Genomic DNA, 19,390 nt, shown 5'->3' with positions numbered 1-19,390 from the left:
ACTGCTCACCAGGCACTGCATGGCCCCTCAACATCACCCCTACAACCAAATCCCACAGTGCTCCTTTGAGCTAAATCCAACTTCATTCACAGCAGAACAACCATATCAGTCTCAGTGCCAGACATTTGTATTTTAGCCAGAAATTACTCTTTAACAGACTCCCCAAATGGTTCTTCACTCGCATATATCAGCCTAGGAAATCCTACCTTATTATTCTGCATGTCCTTATTGGCACCATTCTTCAGGAGGACCATTGCAGCTTCCACATTATTCACAGCAGCTGCCCAGTGCAGGGCTGACTTGCCTGGAGAGGAAAACCATGAAACACAACACACGTTAGAGAGTGCTGAGATCAACGGCAAGCAGCCCTTTTGTCCCATGTCTGGGTGAGCTGGTGTTTTAGCTGCCTCAGTACCTAAATCATCCACAGCGTTGACGTCAGCGTGGCAGTTGATGAGGTCATCCAGCATCCCCTCCACAGCCAAACGAGCAGCCAGGATCAGGGGAGTGGTCCCGTCATGCATTCGGGCATCCAGGTCTGTCGCCCTGTTCCTGATCAGGATCTGCCACAAGCAGGGCCAAAGCAGAGGGAACACAGACATTAGGAGGGGCAGACAGCAGGGCACTCCAGGTATCCAGGTCTCAGGACCTGCGATTCCCTTTCCAAAGGTTCATCTCTCCAGTTCTGCTCCCAGTCCAGGGCTGCTGCTGTGGGGTTGCTGCTTTGCTGTTCCCCAATATAGCTGTGCTGAGAAGGCTCCAATGAAGGAGGAATGATGAAGAGGACTCCATCTTATCCGAAGACTAATTAATTACTTTGTTTTACTATTCTATACTATATTACATTACATCTAAACTGAATCTGCCAAGCACTCAACCCTGCACACACTGCACTCCCACTGCACAGAATCTCATGACTGTCAGCCGACAGTCCCGACACACACATACACCTGGCCCTGATGGGCCAAGGAACCAAAACACCATCACTGTGGGTAAACCATCTCCATATTGCATTCTACTATAGGCACGGCAAATGAGATAAGAATATTCTTGGGAAGAATTGTGCCCTGTGAGGAAGGGACACCAAGACAACAGGGCTTCATTTTTTAAGACCTTCACCCCACACCTTGCCCAGGTGAGCAGGAGACCCTGCGATAAGACCCTTCACACAGCACCACGATTTCCCCCCAAAAACCCCAAAACCGGCGGGGTTTCCTTTTTAAGCGTGGCTTACCTGGAAGACTCCTTGCGCGTCGGCAGAGACGGCGGCGTGCAGCGGCGTGCGGCCCATGTTGTCCTGGATGTTGGCGTCAGCGCTGGCCTCCAGCAGGCGCTTGGCAGCGTCCGAGCGCGAGTACCTGGCGGCCAGGTGCAGGGCGGTCTCGCCCGTGCGGTCGGTCTGGTTGTGCAGGCTGGCCCCCTGGTAGATGAAGTCGGAGATGACGGCGGGAGCGTCGTCCTCCTCCTCGCTGTTGCCGGTCTCCAGCCCTCCTCCGCTGCACGAGGCGATCATCAGGGGGGTGAAGCCATCTGAAAGCACAGGGGAGCCCAGGATGAAAAAGGATTTTTAGCCTCTGTAATGCAGGAGGGCTCTGCCTGCGATAGATGCTTATTCTCCTGGGTGGACCGAGACTGAGTTCCTGACTAGTTCTGAACATCAAACACGAATATGCTTCCTCTGATATGGATCTGAAATTCCTTAGTGGTATCTCACTGCTTTTCCTATTTCATCTGCTCCATGTAAGGTGCAGTTTGTAAGGAAGGCTGCTCAAAGCAAACAGAGTATGGAAAATACCTTCATTATTTCAGAGGACAGTTTCACAGACATGGGGAAGACCAAGTGTTTGTAAGAATTTAAAAAGCTACTAGCCATTGTAAAAAACCTTAATGGAAGGCTGTGAAATGTACAAGTTGGGTGGGAGGAAAAGAATATAGGAGCAGCACAGAGATAACCTGGGTGATTTAATAGGTACTTCTGTAATTTCCACCTCAGTTACTGAACAAAAGAGCTCTCATGAAAAGCAAAATGTGACAGGGTCTCTCTCTAAATCACACACAACAGAAACCCTGTGGTGCAGAGCTTGTAGCAGTGACTCTGCACCAGCAAGGGGCAGGGAGGGCTGTGGGGCTGCTCCTCTCTCTGCAGGGGCTCAGGGAGGTTTCCACATGAGCTACCAGCCAGTGCAGATGTGCAAGGGGTCCTTACCCGGCCCTCTGACGTTGACATCCATGCAGTCAGCATCGATTTCCCCCTGTGGAGGCGTCGGGGCCATGGAGGAAATGCGCAGGTCAGCGGCGTCCAGGTGCTGCTGCGTCCACTGCCTGTGATCCGTCTGGTCATCCGTGTCCGGCAGCATCGCCTGCTCCTCATACTGAGGGAAACAGCAGGCACTGAGCTCCCAGGAAAGCACCCTGGGCTGAGCTCCAGCCTGGGAAGCTCTGCGAGGCTCCAAGGTGTGTGTTTGTCACAGGCAGGTTTGCAAAGGAGCTGAGAGCAGCAAGGAGGGGCCCTGAGGGTCCCTCTGCTCCTTGAGTGACAAGCGCAGGAGCGACTGCCTGGAGCACAGGCAGGGGAAGTGGCAGAGGGCTTACCCTGAACTTCTTGGTGTCCAAGGTCTCCTCATCACCCCACTCATTCTGGTTGTCATCCATCAGCGTGCCGTCCGAAGCATTTTTGAGGGGTCTTTAAAAATAAAACCACAGAAAAAGTTATCTCCTCTGCAGGAACTGTTTGTGATGTTTGTCCACGTACAGGCACAAACTGAAAGAAGAATCAACCAATATCCAGGAGGTTCCTTCCCCTCAGGCTGCATTTCATTTCTTACCAAGTGCAAAAAGATTAAAAAGCACAGACCATATGGAACACTGCTCTTTTCCCCATGCAGAACTTTAAGACCCGTGATTCTTCTCCTCCCCTGATTCTTCTCCTCCCTGCCACTGGAGACCAAAACTCAAGCAGGCTCCCCCAGCAGAGCTCTGAGCAGCCCTGCTGCCCCGTGCCCATCGTCTCAGCAAGCAAATTACTCACTTCAGTCCAACAGAATCCTCCCCGAGGGGCTCCCGTCGCTTCTTCTTGCTGGACTCTGTCACTTTGAAGCCCTCTGGGAACCAAAGCTGCCCATGCTCCCTGCGGCGTTTGCGGTTCACCAGCACTCCCAGCCCGATGAAGGCGAGCAAGACCAGGGCAGCCACCACCACGTACATAGGATACAGCTGGGAGTTCTTCGTGGGCTCCGCCGTTTCACCTGCACAACAGCGGGGCACAGAGAGATGCTGAGACATTAGGCTGCATAGCAAACCGGGGACGGAGTGGAAATGAAGGAAAATTTGTTAATAGAGGTACCTAAGTCTGATCTAAATCAAGCCCCCCCCCTCAAAATAAGGTCATTTTATACGCTATTAATCAGAATTGCAAACTATCGGCAAATTCTCGGCTGCACAAGGCAGCCTGCACCAGGAGACAGCTTCACTTTTTTCTCCTTTAAGGAAAAGGATTAGCAAACTTCAAATCATTGCGCTTGCATTGAGCTGTTAAGACAAAAGGATTTAGGGGGGATTTTCAAGATACAAACTTCAACTCCTTGCATGTCACTGATTGATTGGAGCTGCTTGGGTTTTCTTTTTCTTTTCTTTTTTTAATAACTTTTAGAGTGATAATGATTTTGAAATAAAACCTGGAATAAGCAAAAATAATAAAGTGGGCTTGCAATTTTTTTAAAGGAAAGACTTAAAGGAAAAAAAAATATATCTATATGTGTGAGGTTATTAAAACCAGACTCAAGTGCAGCCAACTGACAGATAACTAAACTCAGGGAAGGCTGGAAAGTTTTGGCTGTCTCTCCTCCTCAAGTGACCGGCTGCACTTACTTTTGACAGCTTCTATTTTGTAGGGTATGTTCAGGTTGCCCAGGGAGGCCAAGGCTCCCAGGAATGCTGCCACATCAGTGGCACTCTGGAAGCACTGGGAAGATGACTGGATGCACTGGCGGTTATCAATTTCCAAGTAGACAATGGATCTGCGAGAGAGAAGAGTCAATAAGGAACAGGGAGAGATGACCACACCGAGGACACGGGCAAGCCCTGTCTCCCTTCCCTCTTTAACCCCCATCAGTGGGAATTAGAAGGTGGGAACCCATCTCCTTGCTCCCCTGTGGCCCAAAGCCTGCAGCTCACACTCATGGTCTGTTGGATTTGCCTCGGTGAATGCTGTAAAATCCAGCTCTTTATCTACAGGAATGGAAGGGAGTCTCTGCTTCACAATGTTTTATAATTACCCAGACACTACAGTGTCTTAAATAATGCTGTTTGGGAGCCTTCATATCATTCTCCCTGCTCTAACTCCTTTGCTTTCAGGAGTTTTTGATTGAAGCCACGGAAAGGGAGCAGGTTAGATGTGTATGTTTACACCAAAGATCTCCAAACACAGATTGCAGTAATTGAGTTTTACAACAAAGCTCTAGAAAGCATTTCCCAGGGAGAAAATGAGGCTTAACTTAATGACTTCCTGAAGTCAGACAGTCGGTCAGGCCAACCTCTGCTTCCAGGTCCCACCCAGCCCAGCCCTGGCTCCCAACAATGCCCAGGACTCCTTCAATCGTGAGAGTCAAGGCAGCATTATATCAGGGACTCCTGAATGATCACTCCTATTTCCCACATGAGAGCAAAATCCGGTTTCTGTTCACACAGAGAGCAACATCTAAATACAATTATCTGGCCTACATCCTTCCCTTCCTAGCGTGTTCCTATTACCCACAGAGAGAACACACTCTGAGCGCTGCTCAGAGAAAATGGAACCCTCTTACCCTCTGATGTCCATCTGATCGAGCTCCCTCTTCTGCCTCCTGCCAGCCCTGGAGTAGAGGCTGCTCTTCACTTTGTTGATGACAGCACTGGACATATCTGACCAGTCCTCTGTGGACCTCTTGATGTAATGTTTTTTCAGCTCCTCCTCGTTGCCATAGTATGGGAAGATCATATACTCCCCCTTGGGGTTCTTCTTGAAGACCACGTTGGTGTGCAGCACACGGCTCAGCTCCCGCAGGAAGTTGAAGGAGTTGTTCTTCAGGTTCTCAGGGGTGATGAGGACCACCACCACCAGTGTGCCATCTGCCAGCTTCTCTGGCATGTTGTTTGCACAGTCCAGGCCATCCCACTCGCACTCAAAATTGTTGCAGCCCTGGTCGCAGTGGCCATCTGAGAAGTGATCTTTGCAGTACTGGTCGTACAGAGGGCTGGGTGGAGGAAGAAGCAAGGCAGGGGAAAGAATTAGACCAAGTAGTGCAAATAACACCTATCTGCTGAGAAAAGCAGTGGTGGTCTCTCTTTTGTAAAAATATTCTTCACCCTGACAGACACTAAACCAGTTTACATAGAAAGCAGCTGTTTCATGCAGCACTGTGAAGCATTCACCGCTGCAGGTGAGAGAGAGTGGCTGTTAAATTATAAAAGAAAAAGAGACAAATTGCTGTGACTCAGAGAAGGCATGGGGACACAGAATAGTTACTAAGACCACAGTTGGTCCAGGAATCTGGGACTAAGTTCCTGCTGTTGCCAAAGACAATGTTTGGGAAATGCTTGGATGCTAACATCATCATGTTTCCTGGCTGCTTTTCCATCTGGGGTCTCCCTGCCTTGAAACTGACTGTGTTACTGCTGTGAGTTGGAGAATTCACTTCTGTGGAGTGATACAAGCAAGGACAGGGAAGCCATCTGCAATGAGTCAAACCCAGAGAGCTTCCAAGTAGATGTAAACTCAGAAGGACCACAGGGAGATGTGATTGCTTGAATTGCAGCCCCACAGGCAGCAGAACAGAATGCTGGGACTGAACAGCAGGCCTGAGTCGAGGAGTTTTGCCAGATACAATCAGAACAACCAGAGGGTCACCAGAGATGGTGACCCTGATGGGCTTCAAAACAAGAAGGTTTTAAAGAAGCCACTTACTTGCACTGCCCCTCGTACTTCTGGCAGTCAAACCCATCGTAGAGGCAGCCAGCATTATTGCACTGAGAGTCACACTTGCCATCGTTGAAGTACTTCCAGCACTGCAGGGACTGGGAGCAGTTCTTCCAGGGGTCGTTGAAGTTGAGGGAGCAGTCTCCCCCGTCCCAGCCGCAGGCGTGGTTGTTGCATTTCCCGTCGCAGATCTTGTTGCCGGCGTAGCCCGCGCACACGGCGATCTCGCACTTCTCCTCGATCTTGGGGGGGATGATGTCCTGCCCGATGCCGCCCTGGAAGTCGAAGTCCAGGATGTGGCAGTTGAGGCCGTTGAAGTTGGCGGGGCAGTTGCAGCGGTAGTAGGGGGAGGCGTCGCTGAAGAACTCGCAGGTGCCGCCGTTGTAGCAGGGGTTGGAGGTGCAGGGGCTGCTGGCCGGGTACTGGCACTCGGGGCCCGTGAAGGCCGGCGTGCACATGCACTTGGAGCTCTTGTGGATGGAGATGCAGGTGCCGCCGTTCAGGCAGTGCAGGTTCCCACAGGTGCGGGAGTCGTTCTCGCAGGTGGCGCCCACGAATCCCTGGGGAAGAGCACAGCAAGGAGGGAGTCAGGAGCACTGATGCTGTGCTACGAGCGGCATTAACACACGTGGGGTTCTGGGGAACTAAACCCACCCTCTAAAACTGGGGATGGGCAAGAATAAACTTGAATGCAAAGCTCGTTACAGCATCCCCTCAAAGTGAAGGGAGCTCTTCTCCATAGCTGCCTGTCCCACTTTGTGTGGTGCAAATAACATTCAGCCTGCTCCACCTTCAGGCCTGAGCCATCTTCTCCTTAACTCTATTCCAGCATCCTTGCAAGCATCCTTGCACCTTTATGGATGCACCCACAGCAAAGCATCCTCCCATTCATGCCTATCCCAGCTGGGGAAGCCTCAGGGACTAAACTGGCCTCTTGACCACCCCTCATGCTCACGCTCATCCCCTCCTCCTGGAGAGGAGCAGGCACCCACCGGGGGGCACTTGCAGATGAATCCACGGCCAGTGTTGCTGGCAACAGCACAGGTTCCCCCATTCCTGCAGGGTTTGCCCTTGCAGCCATCCACCACGGTGTCACAGCGACGGCCTGCGAGGGAGAGAGGAGCGTGTGAGGAGCAGAGGAAGGCGAGCAGGGGTGCCTGGAGGGGCTGGGGGCTGCAGGCTGGGCCCTGGGAGCAGCAGGGATGCAGGGCTCACCTGCATAGCCAGGTCTGCACTCGCATTTGTAGTCGTTGACCCGCTGCACGCAGTTCTGGGTGCCGCGGGCATCGCAGGGGTTGGACAGGCACTCGTTGACATCTCCCTCGCAGCGCTCCCCTACAAAGCCAGGGGGGCAGATGCAGCTGTAGCCACCTACCCGATCCTTGCACTTGCCATTGTTAAAGCACTTGGGCCCCAGGGTGACAGGATCAAAGAAAGGGCTGCAGTCATCCACATTGATCTCACAGTGCACCCCTAGAGAGAGGGGGGAACAACCCACACAGCTCATCAAACAGTATCGGGGGGCCTGCTGCTCCCTTGTGTGAGCCTGCCCTGCCCAGGGGCTCAGCCTGACCACGTCAGTGGCAGCCTGAGCCACCTCTAGGGCAGGAGGGACACGGCACCACGTGGCCAACGCGTGGCCTTGATGGCTAAGCCCACGAGCAAACACAAACCTCTCCCGCTGCGTTTGCTGCCGCCAGCCCGAGCAGCTAATGAGCAGAATCCAAGGATATCTGCACTCAACCCACTAATGCCCCAGCCTGGGGAATTAATTTACCTTGAGTTCCTCTGGGGCAGGAGCATTTGTAGGTATTGATGAGATCGATGCAAGTTCCTCCATTCTGGCATGGGTGGGACAAGCATTCATTGATCTCCTCTGAGCAGTTAACTCCATGATAACCAGCCACACACTGCAAGGAGGAAAGAGGGGAACTATCAGAGAGGTTCCTTCCATTCCCACACGGCTCTAGGAGCATAGCCAGCACCCAAATCTCCAGCTTGGTAAAGGGGCATCATGCAAGGGCAGCAGAAAAGCAGTAACTGAGGCCTTTCCCCTGAGAATTCCTGTCCCCCAGGCACCCACCTCGCAGGAGTAGCCTCCCAGGTAGTCCGTGCAGGTGGCTCCGTTCTGGCAGGGGTTGGGGGAGCATTCATCCACCTGCTCTTCACAGTAGCTGCCGGTGTAGCCGGCTTGGCAGCGGCAGAAATGAGTGTTGCCAGTGTCAACACAGAGCCCCGAGTTCCTGCAGAGATGTGCTACATCGACACCTGTCAGGGAGAGCAGAGTGAGATGCAGAGACCTTGGTGACACCCACAAACCACAGGGTCATGTCCTGGCCACCAGACATCCCACAGGGAATCACAGCCTTGGGCGTGCATTGCTAGAGCAATCCTTGAGATTGCTGTCCCAGAGATCACCACCAAGAGAACTGGCCACATCCCTGCTCAGTGCCCAGCACAGGGGCTCCTGGGGCCCCAGCCTGGCCCTGTACACAGGGCAGGGCCTTACCTTGCTGCTTAGCAGCCACCTCGCAGGACACGCTGGGGACATCGCAGTAGAGCCCTGTCCAGCCGCTGTTGCACTCGCAGTGGTACAGGTTGCTGGTCTGCCAGCACTTGCCTCCGTTTTTGCAGGGCGAGGAGTCACACCAACGCACCAGGTTCTGGGGGAGCAGAGCAAGAGAGGAGGGTGAGGATCCAGCAGTGGAGTCTGCAGTGACCCCCAGACCCCCCCAGCAGCATCCACCCACGCCTCCTGTACCTTACCTGGCAGTTGAGGCCGGTGTATCCCTGGGGACAGGTGCACTTGTAGGTGCCGTAGCTGTCCTGACACGTGCCCCCGTTCAGGCACGGCTTGGAGTCGCACTCGTTGATGTTGTGCTCGCAGTAGCTGCCCGTGAAGCCGGGCAGGCAGACGCAGGTGAAGGTGTTGATGCCATCCACACACGTGCCACCGTTGAAGCAGGAGCTGGGGACACAGACACCGTGTCCCAGTGAGCCACGGCTGGTCGTGCCCCACGCCAATGGCCTCCCACACCAACCCAGGGCTATGGGATGGCGCAGGGGCCTCAGCCCCGTGTCCCAGCTGGCAGGACGTACCTCTCTGTGCAGTCAGGGGTGTTGTTCTCGCAGTGGATGCCGCTGAAGCCGGAGGGGCAGGTGCAGGTGTAGCTGTTGACGCAGTCGGTGCAGTTGGCCCCGTTCTTGCAGGGGTTGCTGGCACACTCGTTGATGTCCTCCTCGCACTTGGGCCCACGGAAACCAGCCAGGCACTCACAGAAGAAGGTGCCAATGCCATCGGAGCAGGAGCCACCATTGTGGCACGGATCTGGAGAGAAGGGATGTGCACGTGAAGATGTGATGGGTCCAGCTGTGGTGCTGCAGCCCAGCCCGGGAGCTGCCCCGCAGCACTGTCCCCATCCACATTCCCTGGCCATGTGGAGATAGTGGGACTGAGCCCATGGACTGGACAGAAGCCACACCAACCCCTCCAGGAGACTGGGCACAAGGAGAACCCATGGCACACATTGTCCCCCAGCCTCCTTCCTCCTGCCTTGGACTGACACCTCTCAACAGGGACATGCCTGAGGTGGCCCAAAAGCCAAGCAGGGCTCGCAGCACAGCCCAGGCCACAGTGGCAGCCAGGGCTGGTCCATGCATGGAGAACCCCAGCCCCAGGAAGGGTGATGAGGCCCAGGCTGGGCTGGGTGCAGGCAGGGGCAGCCTCTGCTCTTACTGGGCTTGCAGTCGTCGATGTCGGTGTCGCAGTTGCGGCCGGAGAAGCCGGTCCGGCAGGCGCAGCGGTAGCTCCCGTTGGTGTTCTGGCACGTGGCCCCATTCCTGCAGGGGCTCTTCACACACTCATTGATGTCAATCTCACAGGTCTGACCTGGGGACACAGCAGGACAGGGATTGTGTGGGCTGGGGGTGCTGGTGAAAGCCCCAGGGGTGACAATGACATCCTGGGCACAGCTCACACCAGGGCAGAAGCCAAGGGATGCAGGCACTGGTTGTGTCCCATCCACCCAGCTGAGCTATGGGCCAGGCCAGGACCCTCCCCAAGGCCTGGCTCCCTCCCCCGTGCCTTTCCCTCCCTGAGGGGAGCAGGGGGTTCTAACCCCCAAAAGGGCCATGTCCATACCTTGCCAGCCAGGAGGGCAACTGCAGGAGAAGCTCTTGTAGTCCTCTGACTCCTGGCACTCGCCACCGTTCTTGCAGGGGCTGCCAGCACAGGGGGCCAGCACATCCTCACAGGTGGCTCCTGCACAGGCACAAGCACTCACTGACACCCTCCAAAAGCACAGGTGGCCCGAGACCCCACTATCCCTGTCCAGGGCTGCTGCCAGTCTGGGGAAGGCTCAGCACTTCCCCAGCACCCCAGCTAGGGGTGTCTCCTCCATTCTGGGTCATCCATGACCCTGAACCCCCACAAACTTTTAATCCCTGGCTATCTGGGCTGCATGACAGCACTGCACACTTCCTTTGGCAGGGAAGTGCTGCTCGGGGTGTCCTTCCCCCCTTGCACTCCCTCCCCCCATCCCTCTCCGCTGCTTTTCCTGTTTACGTCCAGCCAAGGGACACGTTCCCTCCGAACCCTTATCTTCCCTGTCAGCCAATATCTCCTGAACTGGCCTTTGCTATTTTCCAGAGTCTTCCCCTCCCAGCCTGCCCAGTCCCCGTCCCCCCCAGGGGTTTCTATGGCCACTGGAGAGGGCAGGAAACAGCTCATGGCTTCCTGCGATTGTGCTGGGCTGCGCGGGCGGAAGCGCAGGGCCGGCAAACAGGAATCGGCTCAGCAGAATCCCCCGGCCTCTCGGCCTCGTCTCGCCCCTTCCAGCACGGGCATCATGGCTGGGAACGCTGGGCTGTCAGTGGGGTAGCCCCGGGGTGCTGCTGCCCCCGAGCCACCCTCCAGGAGGAGGAGGAAGAGGAGGAAGGGAGGAAGCTCCTGCAAATTTCCTCCGGCTGCGGGCAGCCCCTCGGCAGGGCAGAGCGAGGGAAGCCTTCCTGCTCAGCGCCACCTCACGTGCTGGGGACCAGTTTGGTGTCACACGTGAAGCAGAAATGCCACAGGGCTGTGGTGGGTGCTCCCCTCACCTGTGTAGGGCAGCAGGCAGTTGCAGGTGTAGCCAGCAACGTCATCGATGCACGTGCCCTGGTTCAGGCAGGGGTTGGAAGCACATTCGTTGATATTGGTCTGGCAGTTGGGGCCTGTGTTAAGAAAAATAGATAGAAGTGGCTGTGATGGAGGTGTGCTGGTGGCAGGGGGGTGAGGGTACAGTGGGGACACGGTGGCAATGACAATAGCACACCATTGCCCTGGGAAAGCCTCCTGTGCTCAGCTCTAGCACTGAACTCTGCTCAAGGTCTCCAGGAGGGCTGCACTGCCACAGCTCCCAGCCACACCTGGGTCTCCATTGTGCCCAAAATGAAGCCTCCAGCCCACCTGGCATCATGGAACACCCAAACACAGCTTCCACCCACGCCTCAGGGTGGGGGAAACATGGCAGCATCCCTGGCTGCACCCTGAGAATCATGGAATCATAAACTTGTTAATGCTGGAAAAGCCCTCTAAGATCACCAAGTCCAACCAGTAACCCAGCATCACTATGTTCCACATCCACACCCCTTCTGAACACTTCCAATCATGGCGACTCCAGCACTTCCCTGGGCAGCTGCCTCCAGTGCCTGACCACCACTTCCAGGAAGAAATTTTTCAGAATATCCAACCTAACCCCCCACTTACCACTGAAGCCCTCCCTGCAGGTGCAGATGTAGCCACTGGTCATGTCCTTGCAGGTGCCACCGTTCATGCAGGGGTTGGATTCACACTCGTTGTTGTTAATGTCACAGTTTGTCCCACTCCAGCCAGGGTCACAGTCACACTTGTAGCTTTGGGGAAAAATTGGGGCATAAAGAGCTGGTCCACCCTGGCCTTCTAGGCTGCATCAGCCATCATTTATCCAGCAAATCCTGACCCTTCAGGGACATATCTCATGGCACTGGCTCAGAGCATGGACAAGCACCAGCTCAGGGGACAGATGCTTGCCCTCCTCTACCCCTGACTTTGTGGGGACCCTTTGGTCCCTGCAGCCCCCCAGCAGCCCCTGCACCCTCCAGCCTACCCATTCAATCCATCGTGGCATTTCCCGTGGATGCAGGGGTTGCTGTTGCACTCATTCACTTCAGACAGGCACTTGGGGTCGTGGAAGCCCTCGGGGCAGAGGCAGGTGAAGCCATTGATGCCATCCTTGCAGGTGCCCCCATTGTGGCAGGGGTTGCTGGCACACTCGTCGATGTTGATGTTGCACATGCGCCCTGGCAAAGGGGGAGCAAGGACCAGTTGCCCCATGAGCATGAACAGCAGGACCTGGGGAATGCACCCACCAGGCAGATCCCCCTCCAGCCACCCAGGGAGTGTCTGCTGGAGGCTGGGATCTCAGGACACACTCTGCTGGCTGCCCTGCAGGCAGGGTGACTTCACACCCTGCATCTCCTGCCTGCCTGCCTTCATTAAATGGGTCTGGGAAGAGGCTGTGCCCTGGGCTGCTCTGGCCCAGGAGGGAACACGAAGGGAGGAGGTTTCAGCCTGTAACCCTACCTGCCAGGACTGACAAAGCCAGGCTTTATTTCAGCTCCCGGCGGGGCCGAGGACAAGGGGCCGCGCGAGCGGGGAGCGGTGGGGGCTGCTCCCATCAAAGCCCTCCACCATTTCCAGCAGCCATCAAACAAACCAGTTGGACAAGGCAGCAACCTGATACCCATGGGAGTGGGCGCAGCAGGAGTCGAATTCGCAGCACCAGACACCCCTTTGATTTCGGACTGAGCCGGGGTCACCCTCCTGAACAAGCAGGAGCGCTGGAGGGTGTAAAACCTCCTACCAGAAGGACGGCAGCATCCCCCCTCCTTATTCCACCCTTGTCCTGGTTTTGTGAGGCACCAGCAGCTGCAGGTCCCCAGGGTTTGAGGCCCTGCTCTCACCTGTGTACCCCGGCTCGCAGGTGCACTCGTAGCCATTGATCTTGTCTATGCACTTGCCGTAGTCACAGGGGTTGCTGGCACAATCATCCAGGTTGATCTCACAGTTGGAGCCTGGGGAGGAGAGGGGGATTGTTAGGGGGTCCCCAAGAGGAGAGGAGCGTCATTAGGAGGTCCCCAGACCTGTCAAAGCAGTAAAATGAACCCCGCTGGCACCAACTACTACCGCCACCCCACAACAAAGCGCCTCCGCCATGGGCAGCTCCCGGCTGGGGCGCGGTTCCTGCCCGAGCCGGGCACCAAACTGGGAGAACTCGCCCTCAGCCAGGATGCCCCAGGCCAGCCCTGGCACCAGGGTGGCTGCTGGTGGTGGCCCAGGGCCAACCTGCCCAAGGATGAGGATGGAGTGGGATGCTGCACCGGCACTGCCGACCCACGTGGAGCTGCAGGGGTTCCCTCCTGCTCACCCGTGGTCCCTTTGAGGCAGATGCAGTTGTAGGCGTTGTTCCTGTCCTGGCAGGTGCCCCCATTTTTGCAGGGCTGGCTCTGGCACTCGTTGATGTTGATGTCGCAGCGGTGGCCTGTGTAGCCAGGCTGGCAGAGGCAGGTGAAGGAGGCGATGCTGTCCTTGCAGGTACCATAGTGGCACGGGTCAGGGTCACACTCATCGATGTCAATCTCGCAGTGAGCACCTGTGAAACCTGCCAGCAGCAGGACAGACACAGGGTGAGGATGGGGCACATGGGGTGGGGATGGGGGACACTCCTTCCCCCCCTCTCCAGGTGTGAGGCAGTGCACTAGGGTAGCTTTACCTGCCCCACTGTGTTCTCTGGCACCCCCCAGGAGCGGGGTGCAGGCAGGGAGCACCCCGATGTGCTGGTGGGGGGGCTGGTGAGACCCCAGCCCGGGGGCTTTGTCCCGGGGTGCACAATGACCTGCATTAAAGCAGCCTGGGCTGCAAGCGGGGCCCCGCGCTCGTCCCGGCGCGCACGGGGGGGGCCGGCCGCAAGCACCCCCCAATAATAACCCCCCCGGCAGCTCCTATTCTCCTGGCCGGCTCCCTCCCCGCCGGGTTTGGGGGTGGAGAGCCGAGGACAAAGTACAGCTTTGACTAGACCCCGCCAAGCCCACATAGCAGCTTTTCATCGGGGCTTGGCATTAGCAAGACACTAATTAGAGGCCATTCAGCTGGAAGATTTCTGGCGGGAGCTGCTCCACAAAAGAGCCACTGTTTGCCACCAGGGCTCAAGTCATCATTTTGTGCAACTGCTCCTTGGGTTTCGGTCGGCGAGCCCCCGCAGCCCTGCACCTTGCATCCCCATAGAGGCAGCTTTATTCCTTCCTTCCTGCCTTCCCCCTCGCTGCCGCCCCGGCGGGCAGGAGCACGGTGGGACGGCTGCTGCGGGGCCACACCTAAGGACTGCCAGGCTCCACACACCTGGCTCCGGGGCCAGCAGGCTCCAGAGCTCAACTTGTTCTGCCAGCACCAGGGAAAGGGACATCCTGCCCCACCAGAGTCACGTCAGCAGGGACCAACCTCACTGATGGACAGCTCGGGGACACCTGCCACAGCAGGTGCTTGCAGAGGTGGGCTCTAAGTGATTTGTCAATGTGGTTTTATAGCACATCACGGGGCAGGTGATCCCAACAGCCCTCCAACATCCCCTCACCTTCAGTGCACTCGCAGCTGTAGGTGTTGGGGCCATCCACGCACTTGGCACCATTCTTGCAGGGGGTGCTGGCACACTCGTCGATGTCAAACTGGCACAGGTGCCCGTTGAAGCCTGGAACGGAGGGAGAAGTCACGTTCCCCGCACACGGCCAGACCCGCCAGGCTCCCCTCCTTGCCAGGCCCCCCTCCCTGCCAGGCTCCCCTCCCTGCGCCCGGCATCCCGGCTGGGGCGCCGGGTTTCCATGGGGACGGCTGCTGGGGGCCCTGAATGCGGGGCTTCGACCCACCATTGAGAGCATCTTATTTACATCTCTAGAGGAGCAAAGTCTCTGAACTTCAAAACCTCCTTTCACAGATTAACCGTCTCCCCATTCTCTGCTCCACCCCGTGACTTTGACACCGCATTCAAAGCCGCTGGTGCGGCCCCCCCAGCCCCCAGCCCTCCTTCCCAAAGAGGGGCCTTTTCAAGTGCAAAGCCGTGGGGTTTAATCCTCCTTCCCCTCTCCCATGGGCGGGAGCTGGAGCAGCGTGGCCTGCACGGGGCTCAGCCCCTCATCCCTCATTGCAGTTGGAGAAGCTCCCTCCAAAGCACCAAGAGGTGCTCACTACTCTCTCCCCATTTCGGAGGGCTATGAAATTTAAGGAGCCCATTCTTGGCTCGAGGCAGGATGGATCCTGGCTTTGTTTCCACCACAGTGGCAGTGGGATGGCTGCTGGCAGTGGGAGGGTGCCACGTACCAGTGGGGCACTCGCAGTGGAACTCGTTGATCTTGTCCAGGCAGTTGCCATTGTGCAGGCAGGGGCTGCTGGCGCACTCGTCCGTGTTGATCTCGCAGTAAACCCCCTCGTACCCTGCCGAGAGACCCAGCACAGTCAGCACCATGGCCCAGAGCTGGCACAGCCCCACTATGGGTTTGTTACACCCAGGCACGCGTGGATACCCTGTCTTTAAAAGGCAGCTCTGGGGCTGCTCTGCACATGGTGGGATTTGATGCACAAGCTGCTCCTTGGATCAACAGGTTTTGGCTCAATCCAAGCCAACATTGGCAAGAGGAGGAGTTCAGTGTAGGGCTGATGGTGCCCAAATCTCACTTCTTGTGCCCCCACCACACAACCTTTACTGAGCTCTTTCTTTTCGGTGCTGTCCCCAGGCACACAGGAGATGCTGACCCAACCCTGCACCAAGCTGAAGCTCAGGGGCACTCAAAGGCCACCCACTGCCCACCCCCAGCACCAAGGCTGAGTCCACAGGGCTGCCCACACACCGGGCATGCAGATGCACTGGAACTCCCCAATCTGGTCCAGGCAGGTGGCATCATTCTGGCAGGGGTTGGAGAGGCACTCATTGACATCGATCTCACAGCGAGGGCCTGAGTAGCCCTGCAGACACTGGCACTGGAAGGACCCTTGAGTGTTGATGCACTTTCCTGCATGCTCACATGGGTTGGCTCCTGTAAAACACAAGCACAGCTCTCAGGACTTGCTCCTGGCTGTGCCAGAGCCCTTCCCAGCCACACTGCTGTCCCCCACGTGAGCTCACCCAGCGAGCACTCGTCCACGTCCTGGTTGCAGGCTGGCCCCATGTACCCCGAAGGACACGTGCAGATGGCTTTGCCATTGACAGGGTTGGTGTCACAGTTGGAGCCCTCGTTGCAGGGGTTGCTGATGCAGGCATCATCCAGGTGGCACAGCAAACCTGGGCACCCAAAGGCACGTCAAGGATGATGACCACACGGCTCATTGCCAACCAAGGCCGCACCAAGGAGCCAGGGGACGTGCAGGACAGGGGACAAGGGGGACAGGGCCTCACCTGTGCGGCCGTGGGGGCACTCGCAGTAGAAGGAGGCCACGCGGTCGTGGCAGGTGGCCCCGTGGAAGCAGGCGGCCATGGCGCAGTCGTCGATGTTCTCGCTGCAGTCCTCGCCCGTCCAGCCGTTGACACAGACGCAGTTGTAGCCGCCGTGGTTGTTGTGGCAGGTGCCACCGTTCTGGCAGGCGTTGGGCATCAGCTGGCACTCGTCCACGTCCTCAGTGCAGTACTGACCTGCCAGGGGACAGGGCACCTGCGTGAAGCTGGCACTGACCGCTCCTGACGTGAAGCGGGACGGCTCTGCCCACACTATGCCCATCCAACCCCCGAGCAGGACCCGTCCTCGCAGCCCATTCCTGTGCCACCCTCATTCCTGGCATTACCTGTCCACTCAGGTGGGCACTGGCAGTTGTAGGTGTTGACGCCATCCACGCAGGTGCCCCCGTTCTTGCAGTTGTTGCCTGGGCAGTCGTTGATGTTCTCCTCACAGTTCTGACCCGTGAACCCTGCGCAGAGAAGACGCCTGCCATGACGCCAACTCCCCCACCGGCTGTGTCACCGCCGTGCCCCTCACCACCCCCACCTCCAGCAGCTTCTTTATCAGGGGCTGAGCGTGTGCCAGGTGGCTTTGAAGCAGCTGCCTGGCTTGATCTTCATCCCCATTCCGCCTCTGCTGGGCCCTGGCAGGCAGCAGCTTCCTCTGCACAGGGCAGGCTGTCCCTGCTGCCAGAGCCTCCAGCCCCAGAGACGCTTGCCCTGAGCAGTGGAGGATCTGACTCCACACAAGCCAGAACGAAGCAGGGCTGCTCCCACGAAGGCTTGTGGCACCCAGTGCTGAATCACTGGTGTTTAATTTCACTTGTAAAGAGTCTCAGCAGCAGTGCTTGCCCCTGAGGGGGAGAGCCAACATCCCACACGGCCCTGGGCTCATCCCAGCCCGCCTCCTGCTTGGGTTTGTTATCACCTCCAGTGATAGCATGGAAACCCTGCCGCCCCCAGCCTCTGCAGCAGGAGCACAGCAGCCAGGCCCTCCTCAGGACATCTGCCAAGCCACCTCTGACTGACATTTGAATTAAAAGCCACTTTTACTGTGCGACCCTCAAAGCTCTCGACCCAGCTGCTTGGGGTTTGGGATGGCAACGCCAGCCCACAGTGCCAGTGCCCATCTGCAGCTCCCTCAAACTCCCCAGGGCATTCTGCAGGTCCAGACCAGGCTGCTCCCCACCCAGGCACCAAAAAAGGTCACCTGCACAGGTAAGGACCAGGTGCCCAGAGTCATCCTCTGGGGGATCCCAGACTCTGGCCCAGCTGGGAGCTTCCCCCTCATTCTCTCTATGTTTTCCTCTCCCCATCTCCATCACATGGGAGCAGCCACAGCTTTTTATGATTGCTGGTAGGAGCCCAGAGCAGATAACATTGATTTGCACCTCACTTTTAAGCAGTGGGGCTGAGCCTGAGCAGCCACAGCTCAAAATGTCCTAGATACCAGGATTAACTAATTTTGAACCATCCAAATGAGTAATTAGCACGGCAATTACTTTAAACTCAGGGTTACATTCTGCAGCGATGGCACGATAAAACAGCCAAGATTAGTTTAACTTGAAGAAACCCGGTACAGCCAGGCCTCTCCAGGAATGAAAAGGGGACATTGTTCCACGTTTGCTGTGCCACATACCAGCATATCAATCACCCCTTATCACGAGCAGCAGCCCCCCGTCCCTCTGCTGCCGTGCAGCTCCTGCATTGTGTGCGATGGAGGAGCTGCTGAGGGACGCCCTGTTCCCTGGAGCAGGGGCTGTGCCACCCCACGGGAGGTGAAGCAGCTCCTGCAGGATGCAAATCTCCTGGAAGCAGCCCAGGGAGCCGCAGGTGGGTGTGACAGCGCCGATCCTGCCGGGAGCAGGGCTGTGCCCCGGGCTGTGCCTCACCCCGCCGTGCAGCGAAAGTGCCTCGTCAGCAGAACGGCAGGGCAGGGCCAGCACAGCTCCTGCTGCACCTCCACCTGCCCGTCCCTGCGGGACAGGGCTCGGAGCTGCTCCAAAGGAGCATCGCTCCCGGGAGCTCGTCCTGGAAGGAAAGGCTTCCTTCCTGGCACTGCTGGCTCGGTCAGCCCCACACCTCCCTGTCCCTAAGGACAGCAGCTGTGCTCCAGCCTGGGTGAGCTGTGAAGGGGGCGAGGCAGGAGATCCTGCAGGGCCCTGTCTGTCCGTCCTGGATGGTTGATGAGATTCCTGAGGTACTGCGGCCAAAAGCTTTGGGAAGGGGGTGGAACCTCTGAACCTGCGTCAGACACCAAGACAAGATCCCCCAGACAGCTCACAGGGATCACTTATCTGCCCTAAGCCAGGCTGGGCTGCCAGCAGGGTGGGGGTGTCTGTGCCATCTGGGAGACCCTATCCCTACCCCGATGCCCCATCCCCAGCAGAGATGGGGCAGGAGCTACAGGGAGGGAGGCTGGAGCTCCCCATGGTAATGCCCAGCCCTGCCCACGGTGCAGAGCAGAGAAGTCACCCAGTCCTCATCCTGCTCTGGCCACTGCTGGGCTATGGGTGACCAGAGGATCAAACCAACCCCACAAGGACTCCTCAGGCACCACAGTGCTGCCCACAGCTTCCTTCCCAGGGACAGGGTGGGTGCATCCCCTCCACATCTGCCACAGCTGGCCAGTGTGGCTGCCTCGGGTGAGGACAGCACTCAGCCCAGGAAACACAGCCTGGTTCTGAGCGTGGCTCTGGGCTGGAACTCCAGTTTCATTTCTCCAGCTGACCCAGTGGGGAGCGTGGGGCTGCTCAGTTGCTTCTGCTCCCTGCCCTTACTGCACTGCAGACCCACTGTCTGAGGGCAGAAGTGAAAGGGCTTGCTGGGGTCAGGGAGGCCTTTCACAGCTGCTGTACTTCCCTAGGGTCTGCAGGGTGCCAAGCTCCTTTCCAGGATGCCAAGGTCCCTTCCAGGGCACTGAGCTCCCAGGACAGTGCCC

General features: G+C 57.2%; 1 protein-coding gene across 2 annotated transcripts in view; it reads right to left on the bottom strand.

Annotated features, from left to right (window-relative positions):
* NOTCH1 (notch receptor 1) overlaps window positions 1-19,390 on the bottom strand; it is a 41,627-nt gene that overhangs the window by 3,440 nt on the left and 18,797 nt on the right. The window contains exons 5-33 of one of the 2 annotated variants that reach the window (XM_084219417.1): window positions 16,797-16,919; window positions 16,414-16,647; window positions 16,144-16,299; window positions 15,869-16,054; window positions 15,342-15,455; window positions 14,602-14,715; window positions 13,399-13,632; window positions 12,935-13,045; window positions 12,079-12,271; window positions 11,700-11,845; window positions 11,051-11,164; window positions 10,095-10,214; window positions 9,690-9,842; window positions 9,053-9,281; window positions 8,720-8,921; window positions 8,463-8,616; window positions 8,037-8,221; window positions 7,731-7,863; window positions 7,169-7,426; window positions 6,946-7,058; window positions 5,942-6,513; window positions 4,803-5,231; window positions 3,868-4,016; window positions 3,029-3,245; window positions 2,593-2,683; window positions 2,207-2,372; window positions 1,235-1,530; window positions 416-563; window positions 207-304 (exon numbers count right to left, since the gene is read on the bottom strand). In XM_084219417.1, the coding sequence (XP_084075543.1) occupies window positions 207-304; window positions 416-563; window positions 1,235-1,530; window positions 2,207-2,372; window positions 2,593-2,683; window positions 3,029-3,245; window positions 3,868-4,016; window positions 4,803-5,231; window positions 5,942-6,513; window positions 6,946-7,058; window positions 7,169-7,426; window positions 7,731-7,863; window positions 8,037-8,221; window positions 8,463-8,616; window positions 8,720-8,921; window positions 9,053-9,281; window positions 9,690-9,842; window positions 10,095-10,214; window positions 11,051-11,164; window positions 11,700-11,845; window positions 12,079-12,271; window positions 12,935-13,045; window positions 13,399-13,632; window positions 14,602-14,715; window positions 15,342-15,455; window positions 15,869-16,054; window positions 16,144-16,299; window positions 16,414-16,647; window positions 16,797-16,919 (5,438 nt within the window). The remainder of the gene's footprint in view (window positions 1-206; window positions 305-415; window positions 564-1,234; window positions 1,531-2,206; window positions 2,373-2,592; window positions 2,684-3,028; window positions 3,246-3,867; window positions 4,017-4,802; window positions 5,232-5,941; window positions 6,514-6,945; window positions 7,059-7,168; window positions 7,427-7,730; window positions 7,864-8,036; window positions 8,222-8,462; window positions 8,617-8,719; window positions 8,922-9,052; window positions 9,282-9,689; window positions 9,843-10,094; window positions 10,215-11,050; window positions 11,165-11,699; window positions 11,846-12,078; window positions 12,272-12,934; window positions 13,046-13,398; window positions 13,633-14,601; window positions 14,716-15,341; window positions 15,456-15,868; window positions 16,055-16,143; window positions 16,300-16,413; window positions 16,648-16,796; window positions 16,920-19,390) is intronic. The other variant, XM_084219418.1, reaches the window with a different exon arrangement.

Source organism: Fringilla coelebs (assembly GCF_963513975.1).
Source record: "Fringilla coelebs genome assembly, chromosome: 21".
NCBI classification, from domain to species: domain Eukaryota; kingdom Metazoa; phylum Chordata; class Aves; order Passeriformes; family Fringillidae; genus Fringilla; species Fringilla coelebs.
This window is presented reverse-complemented; position numbering and strand designations above follow the sequence as displayed.